The following is a 25,976-nucleotide window of genomic DNA, read 5'->3' on the forward strand; positions in this document are numbered from 1 at the left end:
TGGGATGAACCACATTGCTTGCAACGTTAGTAAGGCTAGCAAGATCATCCCTCCCTAGTCAGTAACTTTGTTTTGAACATGGCCTTCGAACGAAGTGAAGCAAACTCAGGTATTTTAGGTTCCACGCTACACTCATGCGTAATGGTGGTTGCATATGCAGCAAGGCACTGAAGTATGTAAACCTATGTATTCACTGCTATGCAGCGGGAAGTCACCTTCTGAGGCTGAGTATTCCTGCTGTATGGATTACAGTGCGAACGGACTTACGTCTCCACCTACCTTTAAAAGCTCCACCTAAGCTTATTCTTCCCGCTTAGGCGAGCAGTTCATCTCCTTACTTCATGCCTTCACACACCAACGGTTGCACATTTTGTCGAAAATCATCCAGAACAAATTGACCTGCGTTCCTTTGAATCTTTTCTATTTCTCGAAATAAGTAACCCTGGTATTAACACATAAGTACTTTCAGTGATCACCGTGAGGTATTTTCACCCCCATCAATAGAGTAATTAAAACTGCGAGGCCTTTTCTCTTGGTGAAACTCGGCTCTTTTTAGTGGTAGTAGTAGTGTTTATGATATAGATGTTAATTCCCATAGGGAACCTTAAATATTTGTCTCGAATGAGTATGTTTATAATACCAATATAAAAGGTCCGTTATTGGACATTATACATTTTCCAGCTAACTCATTCCTGGCTGCCAGCGTTTCGCCCCAGTGTGCTAATTTGGGCTCATCAGTTGGTAAATAGCACACCAACCGATGAGTCCAACTTAGCACACCGGGGAGAAACGCTGGCAGCCAGGAATTAGTTAGCTGGAAAATTTACAATGTCAAAAAACGGACGTTTTATATTGGTATTATTAGTAGTATTTATTCACTCATTATGTTGTTTACATATTCACAGGTGTCTTATTCCTATCTACATTACTCTTCTAACAACATTAATACTTGAAACAATAATCTGGTAACTAACTCTTACATATGTTCCAGTAGTAGTAGTATTACCTTATTACTTAAAATAAATTCAACTTGTAATTATACATTTCACACATTATATTATTAATATTGTGACCGTTTGTGGACGCGTATGGTTTGGAAAATGATAATTTTCTTCTGTTGGGCCTCGGCTAGAATTCAGCGGTTCGCGTGAAAATCCACTCAAGGGCATGGCCCTTCGAAGAGTACCGGTCACATCTCACCAAATGTTAATTGAATGTTAATGATTCAACATCCTACCTAGGCTCTTAAATTATCATTCAAGAATAACAACCAATAAGAGTTTGGAAGGATACTAAATTTAATGAAACAATTCTAGGAAAATATAACAATAATAATTTGGATAAGCAACATCACAGATAGATATCTTTATACAAGCCCTATCACACTCTGTTAGTTCTGGAAATCCATCTTGGGAGCATTATTTAATATTATATTCAAATATTTAAATGATTCATAACAGTCTTTCAGTTACTTTCATTATGAAGAAAAAATTATTCACACAAGAAAATCAATTGAAAGTCTTTCGCTTTTCTGTTTGTTTGTTCATTCATTTTTAAAAATCACTTTACCCGTAGCTTGCCTTCCCTGTTCTATCTATGTCATCATTCAAACACTTATCTAGCTAATGAACAACTTGAATTCCCTTAACGGTCATTGCTCTAACATGACACGAAATCATATCTATTGATCAACCAAGACACAAATAATTCCATAAATAAGTATCACGGTGCCGTTACTTCATTTGGATATTCAGCATTGTCTTACCTGGAAAATAACATTTTCTAACAACTGACATAATCAAATAATACAAATGTTGGGAGGTCTGCGCTGTTCCGGCTTCCTCTCCACATTTGCTGAAAATAATTCTAATGCGCAAGCAACTACATAAATCAACATGTCGAATGCAACACATAATATCAGGTGGCGTTGATCCTAAAATACATCTATCTAATGTTCGGGTGTGTCACGAGGATCCTATCTACTCGTCCGCTCGTCCGTTTATTTTATTTGTGCTGTGCCATAATTCACATCATAATAAATCCCATGCGTTCGATACTAATTCTCCGAAATACCTTCAATTCTAGCATCATATACATCGTTTGTCTATCCAATACTCAAAATACGCGGCGAACATTTCATTCAGTAACATCATCCTAACTCACTGACCATCTCGAAAATTTAAATATACTACTATAGCATGCAGTTCAATAAATCTCGCTTACTATCATTACCGCATCAAATCATAACATCTGACTACTCTACGCTCGCCACACTTCATCAAAATGCGCACCACCTCAACATTAACACTCGAATAAACAAGCATAGGCATCGAAGAGCCTTAATTGCACGCATATGAACATCACACAATTCCTACTGAATAACACTTCATCAACGCTCTGCGGAATAAGTCATGTAAGAGGATCGCAACATTAACAATATTACACACACACATTCAGAGAACTTACCTGCGGACACTCGACATTATCTTACCACAATTAACTTCCACAATTAGTCCACCAGTATATGAGCAACGAATGGATTGTAATCGCGCCTAACCCTATTAAACGCTGACGGTAAGCTGAAATCCTACCTTATAAACGGTTAGACCAACAATTCACAAATAATCACAACTGACCCGTTAGGTTATTCAAGCCGTTTCTTAAATGTCACCTGTATGTGACGAAAAAAAAATCTAGCTCTACATTAAGTTGCTACAAATAGGACAAGGAAAGACAATATAGGGGTACTTATCGTTGAAGATACGGTCGTTCATCCCATCCTTCAGGTTATCAGCTTTCTGGACATATGTTTTATGTTATTCCGGTCATTCCAGCAGAGCTCGGATCCATCAGGGATCCAGTTGGCTTTTAGGCACACATCTCCATATTATTGGTATTCTGGATCATAATAAACAGTGATCTTGCTGGCTTCCAACCCTGAAACTCGAACAAGTGTATTAGATAGAGTTCAATTGAATTTTTATATCCACACTTTCATTTATTAACACTCCCCTGCAATATATCGGTGTCGTATATTCAATTGTAAATCTTATTTTAACGATATGCTCACTCAATATCCTATGGATCGGCTCAGTTTTTAGTATACACCAGAGCTATTTCCAATGTCGACCTACTATCTGCTTCTTTTTCATAAAATGTACACGAAAAAACAAAAATCTACTTTAATTATCTTACAATAATAATCGGTTCGCATTTCATGATTCATAGAGCTACCATATTACGATCTCCATTACACATGTTTCTGACATTTGGGGAACTTTGACATTACAGTCACTCTCTTCACTCACAGATCTTCACAAAGGAAAACATTCTACCATTTGTTTACTCTTGCAACACATATGATACGTCACTTCGCACACGCCTTCTTGATGGTTAACCGTGCATGATTTTAAGTCATTCCATGGCCTCCGCTATGATGTTTCCCAGACTAAATATTATGTATGACCTTTTCTCTTCACAGCTGTTTACATAGTTTTCATTACTGATCTCTTCTTGTATTTCAATCATGCTTTTGTATACCACGGGGTTCTGAGCATGACTTTCTACTTTATTCCGTAAGATTCCGTAACTATACGAGTTGTATCGGTTTTCATACGTGATGGAACGCATAAGTTGGACGTATTTCGGCGATTCACGTACTTCTGTGCCGTTCTCTTTAATCTGTTTATTTTATGACTTTCAATGAATCCTTCGCTCTCGACTTTGACATCATTGAAAGGTCATAATATGATTACTATTATTATTATTATTATTATTATTATTATTATTATACATAACAAAATCACACCAACCTCAAAAGAGTCGAGTCAGGATATCAGTAAAATACCTCGTAAGGTGAAACCTTGTGTGTGGTAATTCCGAATGTTAATTATATAGAATGAAATATGCTTAACAATGATACCTGAAATACGAGTATGGGTATGAGTGAATGATACGTATGATCAACAGCGCAAGGTAGATCATCGAACAGAAACTAAATATGACGTGATATTTTCATTTAGTTATTTCTTCAATAACAGTTTTATTATCCATGACGAAGGATTTAATACGCTTCAGACTCACTTCCTGGCTTAATGAAGTAGTTTGTAAAGAATATGAAAGGTCATTTTAAAAAATTGGAATTATGGCGACACTCCGGAGATAAAAAGTTATTTTTACCTAATGCATGGATTTTCACGAATTTTTGGGAATGTCACCTACATAAAAGTAGAGATATCACAAACATTTCTTTCATATACAATTAATAGTTTTTACGAATTAAAAAAATTAATTCCAGTTTTTCCTGAAATTTAATTAACAGTTAATGTAAATTCGTAATTAGGTAGATAATACTTCCTTTAAAATAACTACGTATAGACTTTTCGGTACATAATTTATCTCAGAAGATATACCGTACTAAAATTCGTGTAATTTTTACGTTCTAAAATTTTGGACTTACAAATCCCTATTACTTGAAAGACTCTGCAATCAAAACTTCCATACGCAGGTTTCTTAATAGAGCTGTGATACATATACCACACAAATTTTGTTGCATTGGGCAGAATATTATGGGAGAAAAGTGGGATTTAAGTGTAAAATTACAATTAGCAAACAAAGCATTATTACAATGATAAATAGTTTGATTTAGCGGAATAACTTCGTGACAAGAAACCAGAAACTCAATCCTTTCAACTTCAGTCATTAAAAAATTCACCAAAGTGACCAAAATATCGATTTTTATCACCGGAATGTCGCCTTCAGTAGAGGAAATTGCTGTTTGTTATGCTAAGTTTGGGTTTTTATAAAATACAATGGTGGTACATCTTACTGCGTGTTGAATATTCCTATTTCATTTTCTCAATTATATTTTTGTTTTCGTTAATGTATTCGTATACTTGGAGGGCGTAGAACTGCTTTACATTAAATATATTTGCTTCAGCTTATAATTGTCTATTTGGGTATAATCCTTCGTTTGGGTAACAGAGTTGCTATTGTGCACCTCTGATATCACTTGGAGGATTCGTAGTTGCAGTGTTACTATTTGTTACAATAAGAATGGTACTGGATTAGTAATTACTGTCTGTTTGGAAGGAAATTCCTACTGTTGCTGGTCTTATATTACTATTTCAATAATCTTATTTAGAGTGCGTTGGAGGGCTGACTGTTAATGTTGTATATTCCTGTGTTCCGTAGTACGTGTTAAAGTTTAGATACGAAACGTCGTTCATACTGTGATTGTAGATCTCTAGGAAAATATCTACCTGATGCTTAGGTTCCTCAGTCTGTTGGATCTAATTTATGATCAAGTATATTTTTAGAAAATTTACTGCACTTCATTTGTGTGACTTACTGTGTCCGATATAATATGGAAATTAATTTAGAAATATAACACCATTTATGTTTACATTCTCTTAGTACCCTGTAATACTTAAAATTTATAACTAATCTTACGGTGCCTCAGCTCTCTCTACTAATAAGCAGAGAAAGCAATGTGTTTTTGGCGGTAGGCCAGCTGGCTAATTTTCTTTTTAACTTTACGTTACGTCATCCTCCGGTGATGTCAACGACCACGTTAACCGTAGTTTTAGCTTTTATTAGTGTTATTATTATTGTTACAATTAGTTATTATTGTCATATTTTGTTTTGGAAATTATTTAGGTATTGCTTAATGAGCATTTAATGGGCCGGCTACGTGACCGGTAACTTTCGTTACGTCATTCTCGGTGATGTCTACGCCTGTCGCGGAGCTGAAATTGTATTATTATTATTATTATTATTATTATTATTATTATTATTATTATTATTATTATTATTATTATTATTATTATTATTATTATTATGTGTTTGTGGATGTGCAGAGGTGAAAGAAGGTGCGGGGGTGAACAGGTCTCAAAATACGAAATTAAAGTTAAGATAAAATGTAACAAGGTTATATTTTCTTATCAAGATCAAGAAATAAGAAGAATAACAGAAACACAGTTGAATATCAACAATTTAAGAATGTACAATTACAGTTTTTACAGAATTTGGGCTTCGAGCCCCGGACTCACAATTCTTGAGCAATTAGCCCAACTTGACCCAAATACAAGATTCGACAAAGGGGCAGAAAACCCCAATCATGCCCAGAAGCACTTGCTCCCAACTACACAGTAAAGCCTCCTCGAGACACGCAGAAACAAATTTTAAGAAAGAGCAACCCGCTCTTAAGTTTCAAGCCTATCAAAGGCCACACCAAATTCTACTTTCAAGCTGTCCTCCAAGTACATGAAAACAGGGGTAAAAATACCCAACCTACTGAGGCCTATTAAGTAAAGAAACAGGTCAATTACATGGCCTCTAAAATACCAACTTCAGAGGAGGCGTTCTTGCACTCCTAATACACTTTATTTAAAACCTACTTGGCACTAGGCCGTTACTGCAAGGGCTAATCCCATACTAAAGAGGTGACTTATATAAGAAAACAATTTACATTACATTAGAAGGGAAGAAACGGTTGTGAAAATAAGTTCACCTCAAAGCAATATGAGTGGGAGCTCGAGAGGGTTAAGCACTCTCTATCCCAATATGTAGTTTAAAAAGATAGAATTGATACCAAGTGTCTTTACATTTTAGTGGAAAATTACATGGTAAAAAGGCTTCGGACCTGCCCCGAGAGTTAAACTGCTGAGCTAGCAAGAAAAGAAGTTATTAAAAGGCCATTACCTGGTGGTTGAACTGCTGCCCGAAGAAAGAGGCGCTTCCCGCCCCCTGCTACGTAATGTACACAAGATAGATGTTACTGAAGTGGCCCGGAGACCCGAAAATCAGCAGTTTATATACCCTCGTGGAAAGTTCGAGGCGTTTCAGGAATGAGAACACCCGCTCACAAGCATTTTATTGGCTAACAACGAAAACCCCTACACTAGATGAAGAAGAAACACATTATTTGTGGAAAATTAATTACAGACATTCCTTATTGGTCGAATTCAAAACTGGCGGAAAGAAAGGGTTAATATTGCCAACTTAAACAATGACTGAAAGAAATTTAACAAAGAACAAACTTATGAACGCAAAATTTCTCCAAAAACCCAGTTCTTTCACTTCGCACTAGGGTGCATAATTGTAGTCCTTCAGTAGTGCCATCTTACTACAGGCAAAACAAAAATACATCGAAAACGACCCAGTTCAGAAACTTCAAAATTTACAAGTAGGGACATCTTCTGAGAAACTTGAGAATTAACACTGTAGATAAAGTTCAGACTTCCTCCAGTAGAGGAGTTTCAACTGGCGCAAAGTTTGAATTAGCGGCGTGGAGGTGTACCACCCGGTACAGACCTCCGCCCCCAAAAGTCCCTCCAAGGGGTAACACAGAAGAACATAAACTTTTGTTTTAAAATAAGGACCAAGTTATGATGTTGATATAGAAGTTAATTGCAGAAGTATTTACAACCAAATTTTCTTAAAATGATTGGATCCAGTTTCAAAATTCTTTGGTTACTATTGATGTAATGTCTTTGTGCTTGTAGAAGTTGAATTCAGAAGGAAAAACCTTTAATTCTTGAAAGTCGAGAAAAATTTTCTAAGTCCATCAGATATTGTCGTTGAATTCAAAAATAGTAGTAATGTTGATATTAAATGTCCATGTAGCTGATTAAATATATATTCAAGGTTGATTAAGTTAGACGGGCAGACCGGCCGCTGCTGCTTGTGTCCAGAGGAGGCCGCTCGGACCCCTCAAGTACCCTGAGATACCGCTCGCCCGCACTATGAGAGGAGTAGTGGAGTTGAAGCACGCCGCGCCCGCGGCGAACATACAGGTCGCGGGCGACTTGCAGGTTGTGCGCCGCACATCAGCCTTGGCCGGGAGGAGGACTCCGGCTCGCCGTACACTGGTTGGCCTCACTTTAGAGGGGCGGGCCCTTACCCCACCTCAGTGGCGGTACGGCGCCGCGCTGCTGCGGGAGCACTGAAACATTAAAGCTCGGCGGCCGAATTTTGTTGGACCATAATTATTTTAGGGTACATTCTTTGTGGCGAGGTTGAGGGGCCAGCGGCGAGGAAATATTTATTTCATTTAAAAGTCACTGTGTGTTGTTGAGCAGGAGACGGGAGCGTGGTAATGGCTATGGTAAGGACAGGATGGCAGTTTAACTGGTCGGGGAAGGTTTACAAAAATGCTTACATACAGGGAAACAGATTCCAAGGGCGGAAGGCCTTAAGAGTGAAACCCCTCAAACAAAAATATAACCTTCATATTTCTTGCAAAATTACATGAAGCAAGTTAGCACAGAAATTACACCGGTTTCACCTGTGACAGGTGAACCCTAAATATCCTCTCGGTGGCTGGATTGGTTAGCAATAAGGTAACGGGTGTAAGGAAATCGAGAATAATACACGGCCCATCTGGGGGCAAGCTTGCCCGCGGGAACAAAATTTTTGACCATCACCTGGTCACCTACCTTCAAATTGGTGGGTCTCCGTCCACGATCATATCTTTCCCTAACTTTTTCATGAGACACTTTAAGATTGGCTTTAGCCTTCTTCCAAAGATCTTTAATATTATCTGGATCTATTGTCTCGGGTAAAATGTCACTCAGAGACCAGAGGTTAGAGAGCGGCGTGTTGGGAACAAACTTGAACATCAGCGAAGCTGGAGTAAATTTATGTGATTCATGAACAGCCGAGTTCAAAGCAAAAGCTAACCAATGCAGGGATGTGTCCCACCTGGAATGATCTTCATGATGATAGGCAATAAGTGCGGACCTGAGATTACGGTTAACTCGTTCAGCCAGAGATGGTTGGGGATAATAAGCAGAAGTTGTCACATGAGATATGGACAGATCAAAACAGAATTTACGAAATAGATTAGATGTGAAAGCCTTAGCATTATCAGACACAATATATTGACACGGACCAAAAGAAGCAAAGATTGAATTTAGACAAGTAATGGTGGACTGAGCGGTAGCCAGCTTAGTCGGAAATAACCAGGAAAATCTAGTAAAACCAACTACACATACAAAGATGAACTTGTTGGCATTTCCCTTTGACTGGGGGAAGGGTCCTACATAATCAATATACAGGCGTTCCATTGGGCGCGACGCTTGATGAGAAGACAAAAGGCCTACCTTGGTAGATATGGTGGGTTTACTAAGCAAGCAGGATTTACAAGCCTTTACTAGTTCACGAATTTCACCGTCCATACCCTTCCAGATGAACCTTTCACGAATCTTTTCACGAGTTTTAATGATGCCTAGATGTCCCCCTAATGGGGTCTCATGATAGTACTTAAAGATCATAGGTACAAGAACAGCTGGAACGACAACCTTCATCATCTTATCATGCCTCGAAGGGCAACATAAAACACCATTCCTCACTACATAAGGGACGACATTTTCCCCAGAAGAAAGGGTTTCCATTATCGGAGCCAGCGTCGGATCTTCACGTTGATATTTCTCAATGTCCCTAAAGACCATGGGAGCATCTGTTAAGATGGCATTAACCTCAGATAGTATGGACTCGGGAGGTGATGAACTATCGACCGGTTCATGGGTCTCGACGTCGTTGTAAAACATACGGCTGAGTCCGTCTGCGACAACATTTTCAGTACCTCTGATATGCCTAACGTCAAATTGGAGTGCCGAAATTCGGTTAGCCCACCGGGCTATACGACCAGTACGACGCGGCCTACCTAAGACCCAGCTTAAGGCTTGATTATCCGTCTCCAGGTCGAATTTGACATGTTCCAGATAGAGACGGAACTTTTCTAAGGCAAATAAGACTGCCAAACCTTCGAGCTCGTAGATGGAATACTTGGCTTCTTGAGCCGATAGAGTCCTAGATGCATAGGCGATGGGTCGCCTCCCTAGTTCATTCTCTTGAAAAAGGACTGCAGCTACCGCCGACGACGACGCGTAGGTTTGGACGATGAATTTTTTGGAGAAATCTGGCATAGCCAGAACAGGGGCATTACACAGAGCTAATTTAAGATCTTCAAAAGCGGCTTGTTGAGAAGGTCCCCACTTAAATTTGATGCCTTTCCTGCGGAGAAGGTTCAAGGGCGCCGCTCTATTAGCGAAGTTAGGGATAAACTTCCTGAAGAAATTCACCATACCAATGAACCTGGCGATCCCTTTGATGTCCTTGGGAGGTTTAAAATCACGGATGGCCTGTGTTCTAGAATGATCGACAGCAACACCATCGGGCGAGACAATATGCCCTAGGAATGACATTGAAGGCTTAGCGAAGGCGACCTTGGACAACTTCACAGTTAACCCAGCCTTACGAAGGCGATTGAGAACTTCTCGCAGATGATCTAGATGTTCTTCAAAAGTCTCCGAAAATACGACATCATCAAGATGGTGATACAAGTACTCGAATTTGATGTCGGAGAAGACCCTATCTAGCAGTCTAGTGAGTACAGCTGCCCCCGTGGGGAGCCCGAAAGGCACGCGGTTGTATTCATACAAATTCCAATCCGTGGCAAACGCTGTAAGGTGTTTAGACTCTTCAGCTACGGGAATTTGATTATAGGCCTGATTCAGGTCCAGGATGGTAAAGAATTTAGCTTTACGAAACCATGAAAAACAAGAATGAAGGTCAGGAAGGGGCACAGATTGCAACACCACCTTCCGATTGAGAGCCCTATAATCAATGACCGGCCTGAAGCCACCTTGGGGTTTCGGGACTAGAAAAATAGGTGAAGAATACGCTGACTTAGAGGGCCGAATAATACCATCCTTTAACATTTGATCAATGATTTCTTTCAGAGCCTTCATTTTGGGTGGAGATAGCCTATATGGTGGAAAACGGACTGGAATCGAATCCGTGACCTCAATTTTGTATTCGATCAGGTCAGTAACACCAAGAGTATCAGAGAACACCTCTGAAAACGACTGACACAGCTTACGAATACTATCAGCCTGCTCCTCAGGTAGATGTCTAAGATCTAACAACATCTCATCCTGGGTAGTCGAAATAGATGAACATGATGCAGAATTACATTTCAATAAGGGGATTTTACAATTAGACGCAAATTTGAAAGTACACGACCTACTCTGAAGATCGAGCACAAGACCAGTGCGAGAAATGATATCAGCTCCCAATATAATGGGGCAAGACAAGTGCTTGGCCACAAACAATTTAACTTTCCAAGTAAATTTAAAAATACGAATTTTGGCTTTTAAGGAACCTAAAATTTCTAATGGAGAAGAAGTAGCCGAAACATATTGAACAGAAGATGAACAATAGTCAGGAAGTTTACAAATAGATATCAATTTCGAATACCATTGAGCCGAAATAATTGAACAAACACTGCCTGAATCTAAAAGAGCTGTTACAGGTTCATTATTTAAGTCAATTTTGAGAAAAGGTACGCGTGCGGGGGGAGTCCGCCGCAATCCTAAGACTTTCTTTGGGGCATTCAAAAGATAAATTTGAAGACTGAATTTTCCCTGAATTTTCGACCTGTTTACCAGGGGCTGAGCCTCGGGAAGATGGATTAGTCGACTCAGCCGAAGCCACTAGTCACTTTTGATTGTTGTTGGAAGTTGCACCCGAAGTTGAGCAGGAGGGGGTGCTGTTGGTATTAGGGCAGTTGTTGGCGATATGTGTGAAAGCCCCATATTTAAAACAGCCTTGTGATGAACTTGCTCCATTATTTGTCCTACTCGATTTGATCAATGGACATTTATTGCGAAGATGGTCAGGCGACCAGCAAGCATAACATTTACGGGGTGTGACTGGTCGGCGAGGTGGAGGCCGAGGATTACTAAAAGAAGGAGGGAGTTCTTTCGCGACACGCAAGGAATCGGCGTATCTAACTCCTTCAGCCGATACAGCCATAGCTTCTAGCTCAGCGAAAGTTTGTGGACGCGACGCAAAACACAAGTATGATCGGTAAGGTGGTGAAATACCTTCTACAATAGCCTGTACAATCTGATCTTCAGGAAAATGAAGAGCAAACACCCTGGTATAGAACTTAATATCTTGGATGAAATCTGCCAAGTTTTCAACCAACCGCTGTACACGATAATAGTACTTCTGAATCAGGGATGACCTCGCACGAGCAGGAATGAAATTTGCAAGAAGGTGTGCATGAAAGTCTTCAATGGATGACTGTTCCGCTATTGCTCTAACAATTTTGTCCGAGAGAACACCAATTGCATAGGGATAAATTATCTGCAAAATTTTATACGGAGAAAGAGAAAAAACAAGAGCATGGTCCTGAAACTCAACTAAGAACCGTAACAATGCAATTACGTCACTGGTAGAGTTAACCGAAAACTTAGAGATACCTCTAAGCAACATTGCTAATGGATGCGGCAAACTGCTGAAACCCGGAGACGTAGTAGGAAGTGGCCTAAGTGGCGGAGAAGCAGATTCGGAAGAAGCATTATTTAACACAAAGGGTGGAATGGACTTGCGACGATCTGACATATTTTCTGATGGGGCAGATGTAAGTTGGGTTGTCGCCTCAGTACTACTTCCTTCCTCTTTCGAGGAATCCTCCCCACTAACAATATTTACTAGCATAGGTTGGTCGACTTTAGGGATGGCAGGTCCAGATAACAACTGACTAACTTTACTAGACATTTGGGACAAGTTTTCGGCAAGGGCACTAGCTTCCTTACCCTGAACGTCATTTAACTTCAGAGACAATAGATCACATACCCTATTATAAAAGTGGTACAACCTAGCATGTACTCTTTTCAGTTGATTAGGAGATGGATCACTTACTTCAAAAAAACTAACTACAGATGCTAGCTCAGTAGTATTGTCATTGATCGTGGAGGGAGCATCGTCAATCTCTTTTTCTCCCAAAGTTGGAATGGTAATTGGTAAATCAAGGGAATATTTTAGCTTATTGGAGTCGACTGCAACCGTGCCTACAGATTGAACGTTTCTGAGAGATAATTCATAAATTAATTCCTCTTTACGCAAATAGAAAGGATGGAGAACCTCGCGAGGGCCGGACATGATGAGAGAAAATTTTTGAGAAAGGCAAATAAACAAAAATTCCAGCAACTGAGAAAATTGTTAGAGTTCAAATCAAAGCAATGTTTAACCGTCAAAAGGGGCTAAATTGAGACCCATTCAAACCACGCTTTGCTACCACTTGTTACGGTGTTTGTGGATGTGCAGAGGTGAAAGAAGGTGCGGGGGTGAACAGGTCTCAAAATACGAAATTAAAGTTAAGATAAAATTTAACAAGGTTATATTTTCTTATCAAGATCAAGAAATAACAAGAATAACAGAAACACAGTTGAATATCAACAATTTAAGAATGTACAATTACAGTTTTTACAGAATTTGGGCTTCGAGCCCCGGACTCACAATTCTTGAGCAATTAGCCCAACTTGACCCAAATACAAGATTCGACAAAGGGGCAGAAAACCCCAATCATGCCCAGAAGCACTTGCTCCCAACTACACAGTAAAGCCTCCTCGAGGCACGCAGAAACAAATTTTAAGAATGAGCAACCCGCTCTTAAGTTTCAAGCCTATCAAAGGCCACACCAAATTCTACTTTCAAGCTGTCCTCCAAGTACATGAAAACAGGGGTAAAAATACCCAACCTACTGAGGCCTATTAAGTAAAGATACAGGTCAATTACATGGCCTCTTAAATACCAACTTGAGAGGAGGCGTTCTTGCACTCCTAATACACTTTATTTAAAACCTACTTGGCACTAGGCCGTTACTGCAAGGGCTAATCCCATACTAAAGAGGTGACTTATATAAGAAAACAATTTACATTACATTAGAAGGGAAGAAACGGTTGTGAAAATAAGTTCACCTCAAAGCAATATGAGAGGGAGCTCGAGAGGGTTAAGCACTCTCTATCCCAATATGTAGTTTAAAAAGATAGAATTGATACCAAGTGTCTTTACATTTTAGTGGAAAATTACATGGTAAAAAGGCTTCGGACCTGCCCCGAGAGTTAAACTGCTGAGCTAGCAAGAAAAGAAGTTATTAAAAGGCCATTACCTGGTGGTTGAACTGATGCCCGAAGAAAGAGGCGCTTCCCGCCCCCTGCTACGTAATTTACACAAGATAGATGTCACTGAAGTGGCCCGGAGACCCGAAAATCAGCAGTTTATATACCCTCGTGGAAAGTTCGAGGCGTTTCAGGAATGAGAACACCCGCTCACAAGCATTTTATTGGCCAACAACGAAAACCCCTACACTAGATGAAGAAGAAACACATTATTGGTGGAAAATTAATTACAGAAATTCCTTATTGGTCGAATTCAAAACTGGCGGAAAGAAAGGGTTAATATTGCCAACTTAAACAATGACTGAAAGAAATTTAACAAAGAACAAACTTATGAACGCAAAATTTCTCCAAAAACCCAGTTCTTTCACTTCGCACTAGGGTGCATAATTGTAGTCCTTCAATAGTGCCATCTGGAAGAGAATGTCCACACTTCTTACTACAGGCAAAACAAGAATACATCGAAAACGACCCAGTTCAGAAACTTCAAAATTTACAAGTAGGGACATCTTCTGAGAAACTTGAGAATTTACACAGATAAAGTTCAGACTTCCTCCAGTAGAGGAGTTTCAACTGGCGCAAAGTTTGAATTAGCGGCGTGGAGGTGTACCACCCGGTACAATTATTATTATTATTATTATTATTATTATTATTATTATTATTATTATTATTATTATTACTATTATTATTATTATTATTATTATTATTATTATTATTATTATGTGTTAGGGAGTAAATTTTAGTCAGTGACTTGGTCGAAACAAATGTATGCATTTGAATTCAAGAGTAACTTGTAAGACCTTATATTTAGTGATACTCAATAACATACTAAAAGATCATTAGCGGGAAGGACGTTGCGTGAATTCAGAGAATTTACAAGAGATGAGAATATACTAATCCACATTACAAATGATTAAGGTCAGACTAACCTGCTGTGGGATTCATTAAGCGCTAATGCAACATTTTTAAGTATTAATTTTTTCAGAAATTAATTTAGTAGGAAGAGTGGGGAATTTTTAAATGCGCGTAGTCATTGAGTTTGGCTTGGTTAACTTTCTTTGCAATGCAGATTCTATGGCTTCTGTAATGCTCAAAGATTTTCTTTTATTTTCGATGTTTTTTTAAATATTTTATTTTAGTCTTGATGTCTGTGAATAGACCTTATATGGACGTTTCCGGCTTCTGCCGAGGATGTTATATTTTAAGAAGTTTTTGACTCTGAGAGAAACTGCGGTAACTGAACCGCATTTCATTGTGCAACAATCTCCTGCTATTCAATCTGATATTTTTAATGCCATCTCCTGCCCCTACGCTGGATCCCGTCATTATTTCACGGTACTTCACTGAACTACATTTCTCTGACGGACTCTGCCGCGATAGCGTCGTAGTCGTGACATTCTTGATTGATTGCTCATCACTTGTTGGTCCCTTGACCCCCTTTCCCCCGCCTCTTTCCCACCGCCGGCTTTATACATATTCGTCAAATTTCATAGTTAAGTTCAACTCGTGCGTATACCCCAAAGAGCCCGTTATAACTAAACGTTGTAGCCAAATACATTATTCTGTTATGTTTATCACTTGAAATCAGATGAAAGAAAGAGACGTTTCTAGTCCACAGCGTATAATCGCGATTTTATTACAGCAATACCAATTATTTACGGAACTACTGGTTTTAAATTTCTAAGAGATCTTAGCATATATCCAATCCTCATTTCTACTGAATTTCCTTCACTTACTGTTAATGAACGTCTGATTGCAAGTCTAACAATATTGTCTGTGTTTCTTCTTCCAGAGGACTTGAATTCCTATATGGCCTGGGAAGATCCGACAACGCAGGGTGCTAAGGTACGTTGTACAATCTGTCTCTTTTAAACGAAGGTATTTGCTTTAAGATCAAACGATTTCATTGTTCTATTGTATTTTTATCAAGGGGCGAACGGCAATAAAAAATGACTAGTCATGCTGTTGAGGAAGAAAACACGTTGCTTCAAGAAATCGCTTCAAATATAGACGATCATGCCTATTTTCGCTCATGATTTTAAGACTGCATCAGTCATCGTCTGTGAAGAATGGCCATATAGTCTCAATAAATAACACTGGTGGATCAAGCTGCGAGAAGAGCAGTACTTCTAATTGCATCTACCATCTAGACCAGAGGTGCTCACGTTGGGCATTTCATCCCGCAGGCGCCCAGCACTGTAAGTGGTCGGACTGGCAGGCGATGAGCGCAGCGTATGTTACGTCACAGGCCGTGAAGGGTGGGCAAAGTTCTCCCAGTCACTCTCGATCATTTCGGCGATACATGAGTCTGAAACGGAGGCGGAAAGTAATGATAGAAAGAGGGCAGAACTCCACGAAATTTTCAGTTTACGTATTTTAATCGGATAAAATAAAGAGGCTTACAATCTCAAATATTTTGTGATATACGGAATCATTTACAATTTTCACCATTACATTTTTAGCGGTACTTTAGAAGCATTTCTAATATGATACATAGTAAAGGTGGATAAGGTGTGGCTTGTAGTTGCTTGGGTTTAAATTATCTGGTAAACTCACCAACAGTCCAGTCATGCTTACCGGCAATAACATCAGTTAGGTTATTTATTTGAAGACGTACTGTACATCTATCTGTTAGATATATTTACATAGTTGTTGTACTTTAATCTTGGATGGTAAATATCTATGTCCCCACTCGATATAAAACTCCCTCGCCATTAAGAGGCTAGCTATTATCATCGGATGTCTGATAAGTTTTAAATACTATTTTCAAATTCAGTGAACGGCAAATTTCAAACAACACAACAACACTGTGCCAAAATTAAGCAGTAATCTTGTTGACTTATGTATATATATATATATATATATTACTTTTTCCTGAATTAATAACAGGAATTTTACTTTCCAGACTCACGGAGAAAGATGTTGACGAGTTAATTTTGGAGGGTAGCCATGATCTACTCACTATATAGCCGTCACCTTTGTTGAAATTATTCGGGCGTTTAGCAATTTCTATCGCCCTGGAATGAACTATGTTTCTAACAGTGTCTCTCTATCTTGAGTCTGGTTACTATGGAGTGACAGTTGCCATTTTGCTTTGTTATTGCTCTGAAGACGATCCTGGTCGCACGATCGAAACGCGTCACGACCTAATATCCCCAAATAATTATCATAATGTCATTTAGTGGTCGTGAAAGTCTACGTATTAAGATAGCGTTTTTTGTTAAATTCTCTACCCCATTCAGCATTTCGCTGACTGGTGGAGCAGAGCTTCGTAATGAGAATCGAACGTCACCGTTCCCTCCTTGCAAAGTGCGTTCACTCTCTCGCTTCACTGTGACGTATGCTGCTCGCATTGACGTCACGCCAGCACGGCCGCACTGGGCTAGCCTCAACGGGCCGCCAGCTGAGCTATGAACGTATGTGTGTCCTCAGCTACGTCGAACCATAATTATAACATGCAGGAAAACTCAATCATAAAAATGAGTAGTATTTCGCCCCAGTGTGACATGGGCTCATCAGATACCTCAAGATATTGGCTAGCTAGTACGCCGGTAGCGACATCATTGCAAGGTACCATGTGATAAGTACAAATGCAGTGCCGACGTACTAGGGGAGAAATATATTTGCCCTTCCCAGGTAGCATGATCAGATATATGGCTTCCGATTGAGGTAACTAAATACAATTCAGGTTAGCAATAACTACACAAAATTATTATACAGCGTATATCAGAACTATGCCGACAAAAATTAGGGGCATTTTTCGAGTTATGTTTAGAAGGATGGAGCAATCGGATTGGCGGAGAAAATGAGGTTACTTTGTTACTTGCGGGCGCGCGATACAGATTTGTGAACTTACCGTGTTTGATATGTCAGTAGCTGCCTGGAGGAGGGAAGGGAAGGGAGGGGAAGTGGGAAGTTGGAGTGCGAATGTACTAATTTCGCGTTCGTTTCGCATAGTCGCTTCCTAGCCCCAGTAGGCAGTGTACAGTTTGTTCTGCTCAAATTCACTACTACGCGAACCCCTTAGAAAGAGAAGATGAACTTGAATCTAGAAGATGTGCAGCTTTCCAGGTCCTTCGCCACACACCACACATCTTGTCACTACTACACTGCTGTGAACTGTGCATCGACGTAGGACGGGGGCATATTGAACATCTACTGTAATCAAACCATCGGGCGTATTGTTTCATTCGTTCAGTATTTACAATGTTGTGAGTGAAGGAATACACAATCCTCGGGCGCCAGTGTTGCAACTCTACTACTCCTCTCCTGAAGTTAGACGGGGTCGGTAGATGCAGAGTGGGTCTCGGCACATAAGTGTGACCATGGCTGGTCCCTGGTCCAACAGCTCTGCACTCTGACCGGCCAACCGAGCAGGGGAGGGGTGGCCACGGCTCTATACCTCTGCATTCGGGAGACGGGACAGGGGTCGACCTCACGGCTGGTCCCAACCATCGGCTGTCCTGAGAATGGTTTTCCGTAATTTTCCATTCTCCTGCACTAAGTCGAATGCCGTGAAAGTTCCTAGTATAGACCACCTCATCTTCTCCGCGCATCTGCTTCACCGTAATAAGTCTCCCGGCATCACCGTGTAGGACTACTACTAAAATGTTTTATTCCTCTCCTGAAGGAGCAGATTTGTTACGTTGAAGGAGATGCTCGGAGAAGGTGAGGGCTATACTCGGAACTTCTGACATTCGGCTTAGTGCAGGAGAATGGGAAACCACGGAAAACCATTCTCAGGACAGCCAACGGTTGGGGCTAGCCATGAGTTCCAGCCCTGTACCGTCTCCCGAATGCAGAGGTATAGAGCCGTGGTCACTTATGGGCCGAGATCCACTGTGCATCGACCCGCTGCATCTGCAAGCATGTTAAATGATAAAGAACGTCACTGCGACCAACAGACGAGAGGAGAAACGTTCTGATGCATTCCTTGACCAACAAGTGTGTCTTAATTATCGCGTGTTCTTTTACTGTCTGTTTAATAAGCGAACTGTGGATATTGCCTGTAAGAGAAAAAATCATCCTGTGCGAGTCGAACGAGGAAACGTGTGCATACGCGCGGAGCGTTATCTCTGTCTCCATCATACACACCACTTCCCCCTCTCTCCTTCTCTGTCCTGAAAAGCGGTAGCGGCTTGTGCTCTGGCATACCAAATACTGTGAGTTCGTCAATTTGAATCGCGCACCTAGAAGTAACAAGAAACCTCATTTTCTCGGAAAGGAAAGAGCTCTCTCTGCCAATTCGATTGCGCCATTATTCTTAACATAACATGAAGAGGATCCCAATTTTTGTGTCCTATAGTTTTGATACAAGCTGTATACTGACTTCTCACCAAGACAACCACTGTTCGAATCTCTGTCAATAAATGTATGATTATTTGAAATTGTGATGAGAATGATTCAAATTTCACGGATATCATCACAAGCATCATCATAGGTTGTTGTGCCATCTGGCAGGTCCAATCATGGTTGTGACCTCCGTATCTCTCGACCTTGTGCCCTTTTCTCCACTTCATCATAATATTTTCTTTTTCTAATCCTGCCTAATAACTGATATCGTCTCCTTCTCCTCTTAGCATCCCTTCCATTGTTAGTTGTAGTAAAGGATTATCCAATTTTTCTTCCTTGTTTGGATTACGGTCAGAATGCTCGTCACGTCTCCCACTCTCTTCAGAACTTCCTCACTTTATATTCTACCTTCCCAGCTTACTCCTTCAATTCTTCTCCAAATCCACATCTCTTAATGTCCGTGTTTCAGCGCCGTACAGAACTATACTCCATAATGTACCAGGAAAAGTTCTTGGGTAAAGGGCATGAGTAGGACCTCAGGGAGTGGAACTTAGTTTTGAAGCCGATACAGAGTAGGATGGAGTCGCAGAGCGAATAATAGATGGTTATAATTTTTTTTAAACAATTTATTGATTCTTCACCCTGAAATCTGATTATTGGACTCAAATCTGGCATTGAAATTAAAAATTTTAACGTAATCTTCTTGAATTCTGTTCATGAAAATTAAATGAATGTCACTGATTCCAAAGTCTTTCATATGTGAGAATACGAGGTATTAGATTTCCACCTAAAGTCTTTCTAAATATGAGCACACACTTGTAATTGCAAATTGACATGAGAATTTAAATTTCTGTTGAAAGTTTTTCAGTTTTTCAGTTTGTAAACGTTGATATATAGTACACTTGAAAAGCCTAAATTTCTTCTATGAGATATGAAAATTAAATTTGAAAATTAAATTAATCACAAAAGATGAACTTCTGAGAAATTATGAGAACTCTGAAATATTTGTTCACACGCGGCACTGAACTTTCCACTGTTCAAAATTAATGAGAAGATTTTAGTCAGTTTGTTACTACTCACTTAATGAAAGAAATGTTACTACAAATGTTGAAGGACGGATGTCTGGAATGTTCCGTGGAGAATCAGGATCGGTGATGTTCCATTAACACACCATGTTGACGTCCCTCGATGAGGTGATGATTCTTGGAACTGGATCGTGTAGAATTGCAGCTCGTTAAGGTGACTTTTCCCACACGGAAAATTCACTTAGTGCGAGTAGTTATCACTGACACTGTCATTAACTGTTGAACACAGTTTATGGCGTAATTGACCTTTAAGACGTTAAATGAATAATCACAGTCCTTTCTGTATGAAATACTATTTAAAGTCGTTACTAAGAACGTCCATAATTACACAGTTCACACTTGAAAAAGGCAAATCACAGTCTATAATCACAGTCTTTGAACACGGTCATTAAGTCACTAAGGATTATTTTCTGATTATCTGGTTATTATAACGTCATATTACCTCAGAAAAAGTTCTAAGTATTCACCCAGTTTACTACTGTAAGTCGTATACTAATATGGCATGAACACTACGTGAATAAAGAAACACAGTTCGATGCTCGAAAAGAAATGAGTCCTGGTAATTCTACACATTAGTTTCTGTTCATTGCAGAAGTTCAATATTATGTGAGGTAAACTAAGTCCACATGTAATGATATACTCTGTGAACGTTAAATATTTGGTATTTGCACTTCAATAAGTTCACTCGTATTATATTCTCAAATGTCTTTAGAATTAGACCGCAGTCGCGACACGATATACTAAATACAGTGCGACGTATTTTATAATTTTGTCGACGATATAACTTCGTATTCCGGAAACGCAACGCCAAGTACTTTCACCGTGACTGCGCGAACATACTGTACGAGGGTCGGTCTCCTCTCTGTCTCACTCACACACACACATCTGTGTACTCGTCCTTGTACTGCTCTGCTCTGCTTGTTAGCCTTGACATATACCGGCGCTGGGAAGGGTGGTTCTCTTGGTCATGTGACCGTGAGTGCATAATCTTCTTAGACTTTAAATTATTATAACTCAACAACCATGGGATGGATTAATTCGAAATTCACAGGGATTAACTTTTATGACGTCCGCTACAATTCAGCGTTTGTCCCGTTGAAATTGGTTAAAGCGTTGAGAAGCTTGCGAACAGAAAATTATTTTCGAGAAATATTTCTAGGGGAGGTGAGCTTCGAGCGACAGGTGACGTCACTTGACTTCGCCTAGTGCACTCGTGGAGTCTGGCACATGCTGGAACATTCCTTTGCTCAGTTGTTCGTACGTCGGACGGATATTTTATGCTGGAATAACGTTTCTTTCGATTGATATGGGCCAGGACCTAGGCTTTCCTGGTACAATACGTAACACCTTGCAAGTCTCTTCCTCAGATCTGCCTCTAGCGCCCCACAAACCAGTTTTTTCTTCTTGTTGATGCTTTCCTTTGCCAATGAACAGTAAATAAATGAACTTGTTACCATTTTTGTCTTTGTTTCTCATGAGGCTGCTCATGGACGTCCAACCTATTCACTTCAAACAATACATCCGTTCTGTCAGTTTTAAAACGTCCAAACGAGTTGTAAGCGAGGTCCGAGCCATGTGGCTAATAACTTCCACTCGGGAGATGGTGGATTCGAACCCCTGAAGATAACTTTCCATTTTCACACCAGGAAAGTGCTGTACCTCACTTTCTAGTTCCCGACAAAATACGTGAGTGAAATTACTAAACATCTGAGATAGTCATTACACTAAGTGATCTAAAAGACCATTCTTGTTAGATACATGTTTCGATGGGACTAATCTTGATGGAGAAAATTGAGAATCTTGAACTAAAGTAATGGAGCTGCTGAGTAGTGGCACTCTTGTCATGAAGAGTGTAACTGAGTTATGAAAGCTGTTGACTTGTGCTGCAATAGAACTTTCTGGTTCAATGAGTAAAGCAATGGCAAAATACGTCACTGCTCGTCATGGCTTGTACGTTTCACTTTTACTTTCGATGGTGCTATTTGAACCACTATGCGACACGAAAATTACTTCGGGAATAAAACTAACAAATTTCCTCTCATTTTAACCCGCTGAATATGAAAATGATAAAGAGTTTTTAATTTGTTCTGGTTCTTCAAGTACATCTGGTTGAATTTGCTAACATTTCAATGGGATTTAAATACGAGAGGTACAATAGCCGTACTTTTACCACCTCTGTTTTTAGTAGGATGGGTTTCATAACACCAAGGAATGCAGCCGCTTGTGTGGGAAGAATGCTGATGACGTTCGAGTGCAGCTGTTGACTTGTAAGGAAGTATTGTGTTATTTCATTTATTTTAAAGTATAGTTTTCTTAGCCACAAGAAAGCTGCAGCGTTTTTAAAAGTGATTATATCGACATAACAGATACTGATTAATATTTCCATAATCATGCCTTGTAAATATGTGAACAGTGTAACAAGTTATTGTTATGTGTGTGAGGAAGTAAAATTTTCTTCTCAAAAGCGTAACATTACACCGGTAATAAAGTCGGTGACGCTGACAAATCGTGGGCACCAAAAAGTGTTGTAATACTTGTATTACTAATATACGGGACAGGTTAAATGGAAAAAGTCAGCTATGTCCTTTGAATTACCAATAATATCGCGAGAACCAAGTAATCATGACGATAATTGTTATTTTTCCATGGTACCCTAACAATTCATCTGCCATTCGACTTTCATGAACAGCTTCCTCCTGATTCCTACTCCATCCATTCTGACGAAGAACAAGAAAAAAGTCAGTTACGACTATGCCCTCCATACCAGGTCCATCCACATCACGAGATCCTGATTTCACAACTACTGCACTTTCCTCGGATTCTCACAAAATTACTCAGGCTAAGCTAGACGATCTAGTAACAGATCTGGAAGTGTCCAAGGCTAAAGCTGAACTTCTTGGATCCAGACCTCAAGAGTGAAAGCTTTATGCAGAAGGTGTTGAATTGACAGTATTTCGTGTTCATCTAAAACCACTGGAAGAATTTTTTCAAGTAAAGACGTTGTTATATTTTGCAGTGACATTGACGGTCTCATGAATTGTTTAAACCTCCCACACCAAAGAGAGAGCAGACGCTTGTTTATAGATGCGTCCAAGTTAAGCTTAAAAGCAGTTTTACTGCATAATTGAAATTCGTCACCTTCAGTTCCTGTAGCATATGCAGCGCATATGAAGGAAAGATATAAGAACATGCAAAAACTTATCAGGTGTTTAAATTATGAAAATATTTGTGGCATATTTGTGGTGACCTGAAGGTAATTGCATTGTTACTTGATTTGCAGCTAGGTTGCACCATGGGACAGCCGGGACAAGGCTTCCCATTACGTAAAGAAGGACTGGTCACAATGAACAATTGCAGAACCAGTTAAAAAAGAATGTCACCCATGCCTCTCTTGTAAATTATAGTACTGTGCTGCTTCCTCCATTACACATAAAGCTGGGTCTAATAAAGAACTTTGTCAAAACAATGAATAAACTAGTGCGGCTTTCCAATACCATCTTAATAAATTTCTACGCATAACTGAATCCAAAATCAAGGAAGGAATTTTTATCGACCGAAATTCAAAAATTCTTAATGATCAAGAGTTTCAAAATCTGTTGACTGTGATGAACTCGTGGCTGGGAATGCCTTCCGACAGGTTGTGCCAAACAACTTGGGAAACAAGCTATCTGCTAACAAAAAGGAACTCGTGAGGAACTTACTGGCTGTTTATAAACAAACAAACAAACAAAGCTAATATTATATACTTTTTGTGACTTTTTGAAATTTATATTTAAATTGAAATTTAAATTTCAAAATGTCATGGTTTAAGAAGCCTTTCTCATGGACAGTCGAGATTTTCTTCTGATGACACAGAGCACAGTTCTCTGCGAAACGTAAAGAATTTCACATTATTTTCTTGACACGGCATAAGCCCAAAAGCCTATACAGCATCATGTCTATAAGTACGGGCCGTGAAAGCATCAGTGGCAAAGCTAATTTTGTTGATTAAGTAGAGATAATTATTTTACAAATTTTACTTTAAACACTGAAGTAGCAAATAACTGTAGGTAAAATATAGCCGATGTGGTGTTATAGAGTAATCCACTAACGTAAGGATCTTCGTAATCGGACCAAAAAATGCTATCTAAAATTGAACGGTTGATTCCAAAAATAAGACTAGTCCAAAATTGTTTTCAATGAAACTGCTAAAACAATGGAATTTGTGTGTATCATAGAAATTACACAAATTTATTTATTATTCTGATTCACGTATGTCAATCCATATTGCACCTAAATTACCTTAGGCGATATGGTGTAATATTTAATTAATTAATTTCTGAGTAGAATCGAAGTAGCTTTCGACAATTCTAACAAGAACTGCAGAGTTATCACAATCCACCGACGTAGAAGATTTAAGTTACCGTAACAGAGGTAAGGCACGTTCTTTTGGGTGTTGTTAAGCAATTATACCCTAAATGCACTTAACACGAATCTACACCCAGGCTATTACCTGGGAACATTCGCTTGCCGCCCCATGAAATTATAAACTTCTTAAATTTTCCCCGCATCTGTGTTAGACAGAGAAACCTGAGACATGTGGAAAGGACAGAGGATAGGTGAAATCCTTGGATTTAGACGAGTAATCCCCGTAGAAAAGTGGCTGAGCCAATCAAATTGCTCCATTATTAAGTGCTGAAATATTTTAGTCTATCTCGCGAGATTGTGTAAAATTACACATCAGCTAGGCTTCTGATGACTCTATCAGAGAGAATATAATTTTTGGTGGACTCAGTTAAATTAGTTACAACGTAGGTGGAATACAATCGCTGTGTGTGACTGATCACGTGTTGATGGCGTGGATGCAAAAGAAAGTAAATATAGTGCTGCCATGAAGCAAAAGGCCGACGTTCGTTTAATCGAACACAAGCCAAGTGATTTATAAAAAATGGTTCGATCGTGCACATACTTTTCGCTCCGTAACGTGACAAAAAATTTAGAAACAACCGACACCTCTTAATAATTTATCAAAACCACTGGATAAGTTTGTGGCGCTCCGTAATGCCACCGGAAGCTGTGTTAGAATCACGTAGTCGGACCGACGGATTATAACAGAGACGCGAACCGAACCGTCATTCAGTCAGGGAGCAGTCAGTCAGTCAGTCTACTTCAGTCTCAGTACGATCAACTGTGTACGTGTCCAACCGATTTCGAGTGAACGCCAAGAGGCCGAGTATTCAGAGCTTGCATCAATATAATTCGGAAATGTGAGTGAATATTCATAAACTATACTGATTCACTTTCAGTGGAGAGAATAGGCTGTAAGTAGGTGCATTTCTTAGCATAATAACTTGACATTGCCTAGGACAATGTACGATTTCATGAAGCACGGAGCAAGTACAACGTCGAGATAAAATTAGCCGGTTTGTTTTAAAAACAGTGGAGTTGGGCAGGCTAAATTTAGCAGAGACTAACAGAACATTCTTAGCAGGTAGAGAAGGAAACATTGTGGTAAATGACAATCTCTTGTGCAGTCACCAGTCTCCAAGTTCGATAGCCTGTACTTGAGCTCATTACGGACATTCCTTTGACCCAACAGGCAGAGGACATGAACGTGAAAGGGAAGAGTGTAAACAAAAACTAGCCAGCC

At 39.5% G+C, this 25,976-nt stretch overlaps 1 protein-coding gene across 1 annotated transcript in view; it reads left to right on the forward strand.

Moving 5' to 3' along the window:
• Window positions 1-25,976, forward strand: part of LOC136874400 (general odorant-binding protein 19d) — a 74,973-nt gene that overhangs the window by 32,559 nt on the left and 16,438 nt on the right. Inside the window, exon 3 of the mRNA XM_067148033.2 lies at window positions 15,763-15,815. Within this exon, the coding sequence (XP_067004134.2) occupies window positions 15,763-15,815 (53 nt within the window). The remainder of the gene's footprint in view (window positions 1-15,762; window positions 15,816-25,976) is intronic.

Source organism: Anabrus simplex, chromosome 5 (genome assembly GCF_040414725.1).
Source record: "Anabrus simplex isolate iqAnaSimp1 chromosome 5, ASM4041472v1, whole genome shotgun sequence".
Lineage (NCBI taxonomy): Eukaryota > Metazoa > Arthropoda > Insecta > Orthoptera > Tettigoniidae > Anabrus > Anabrus simplex.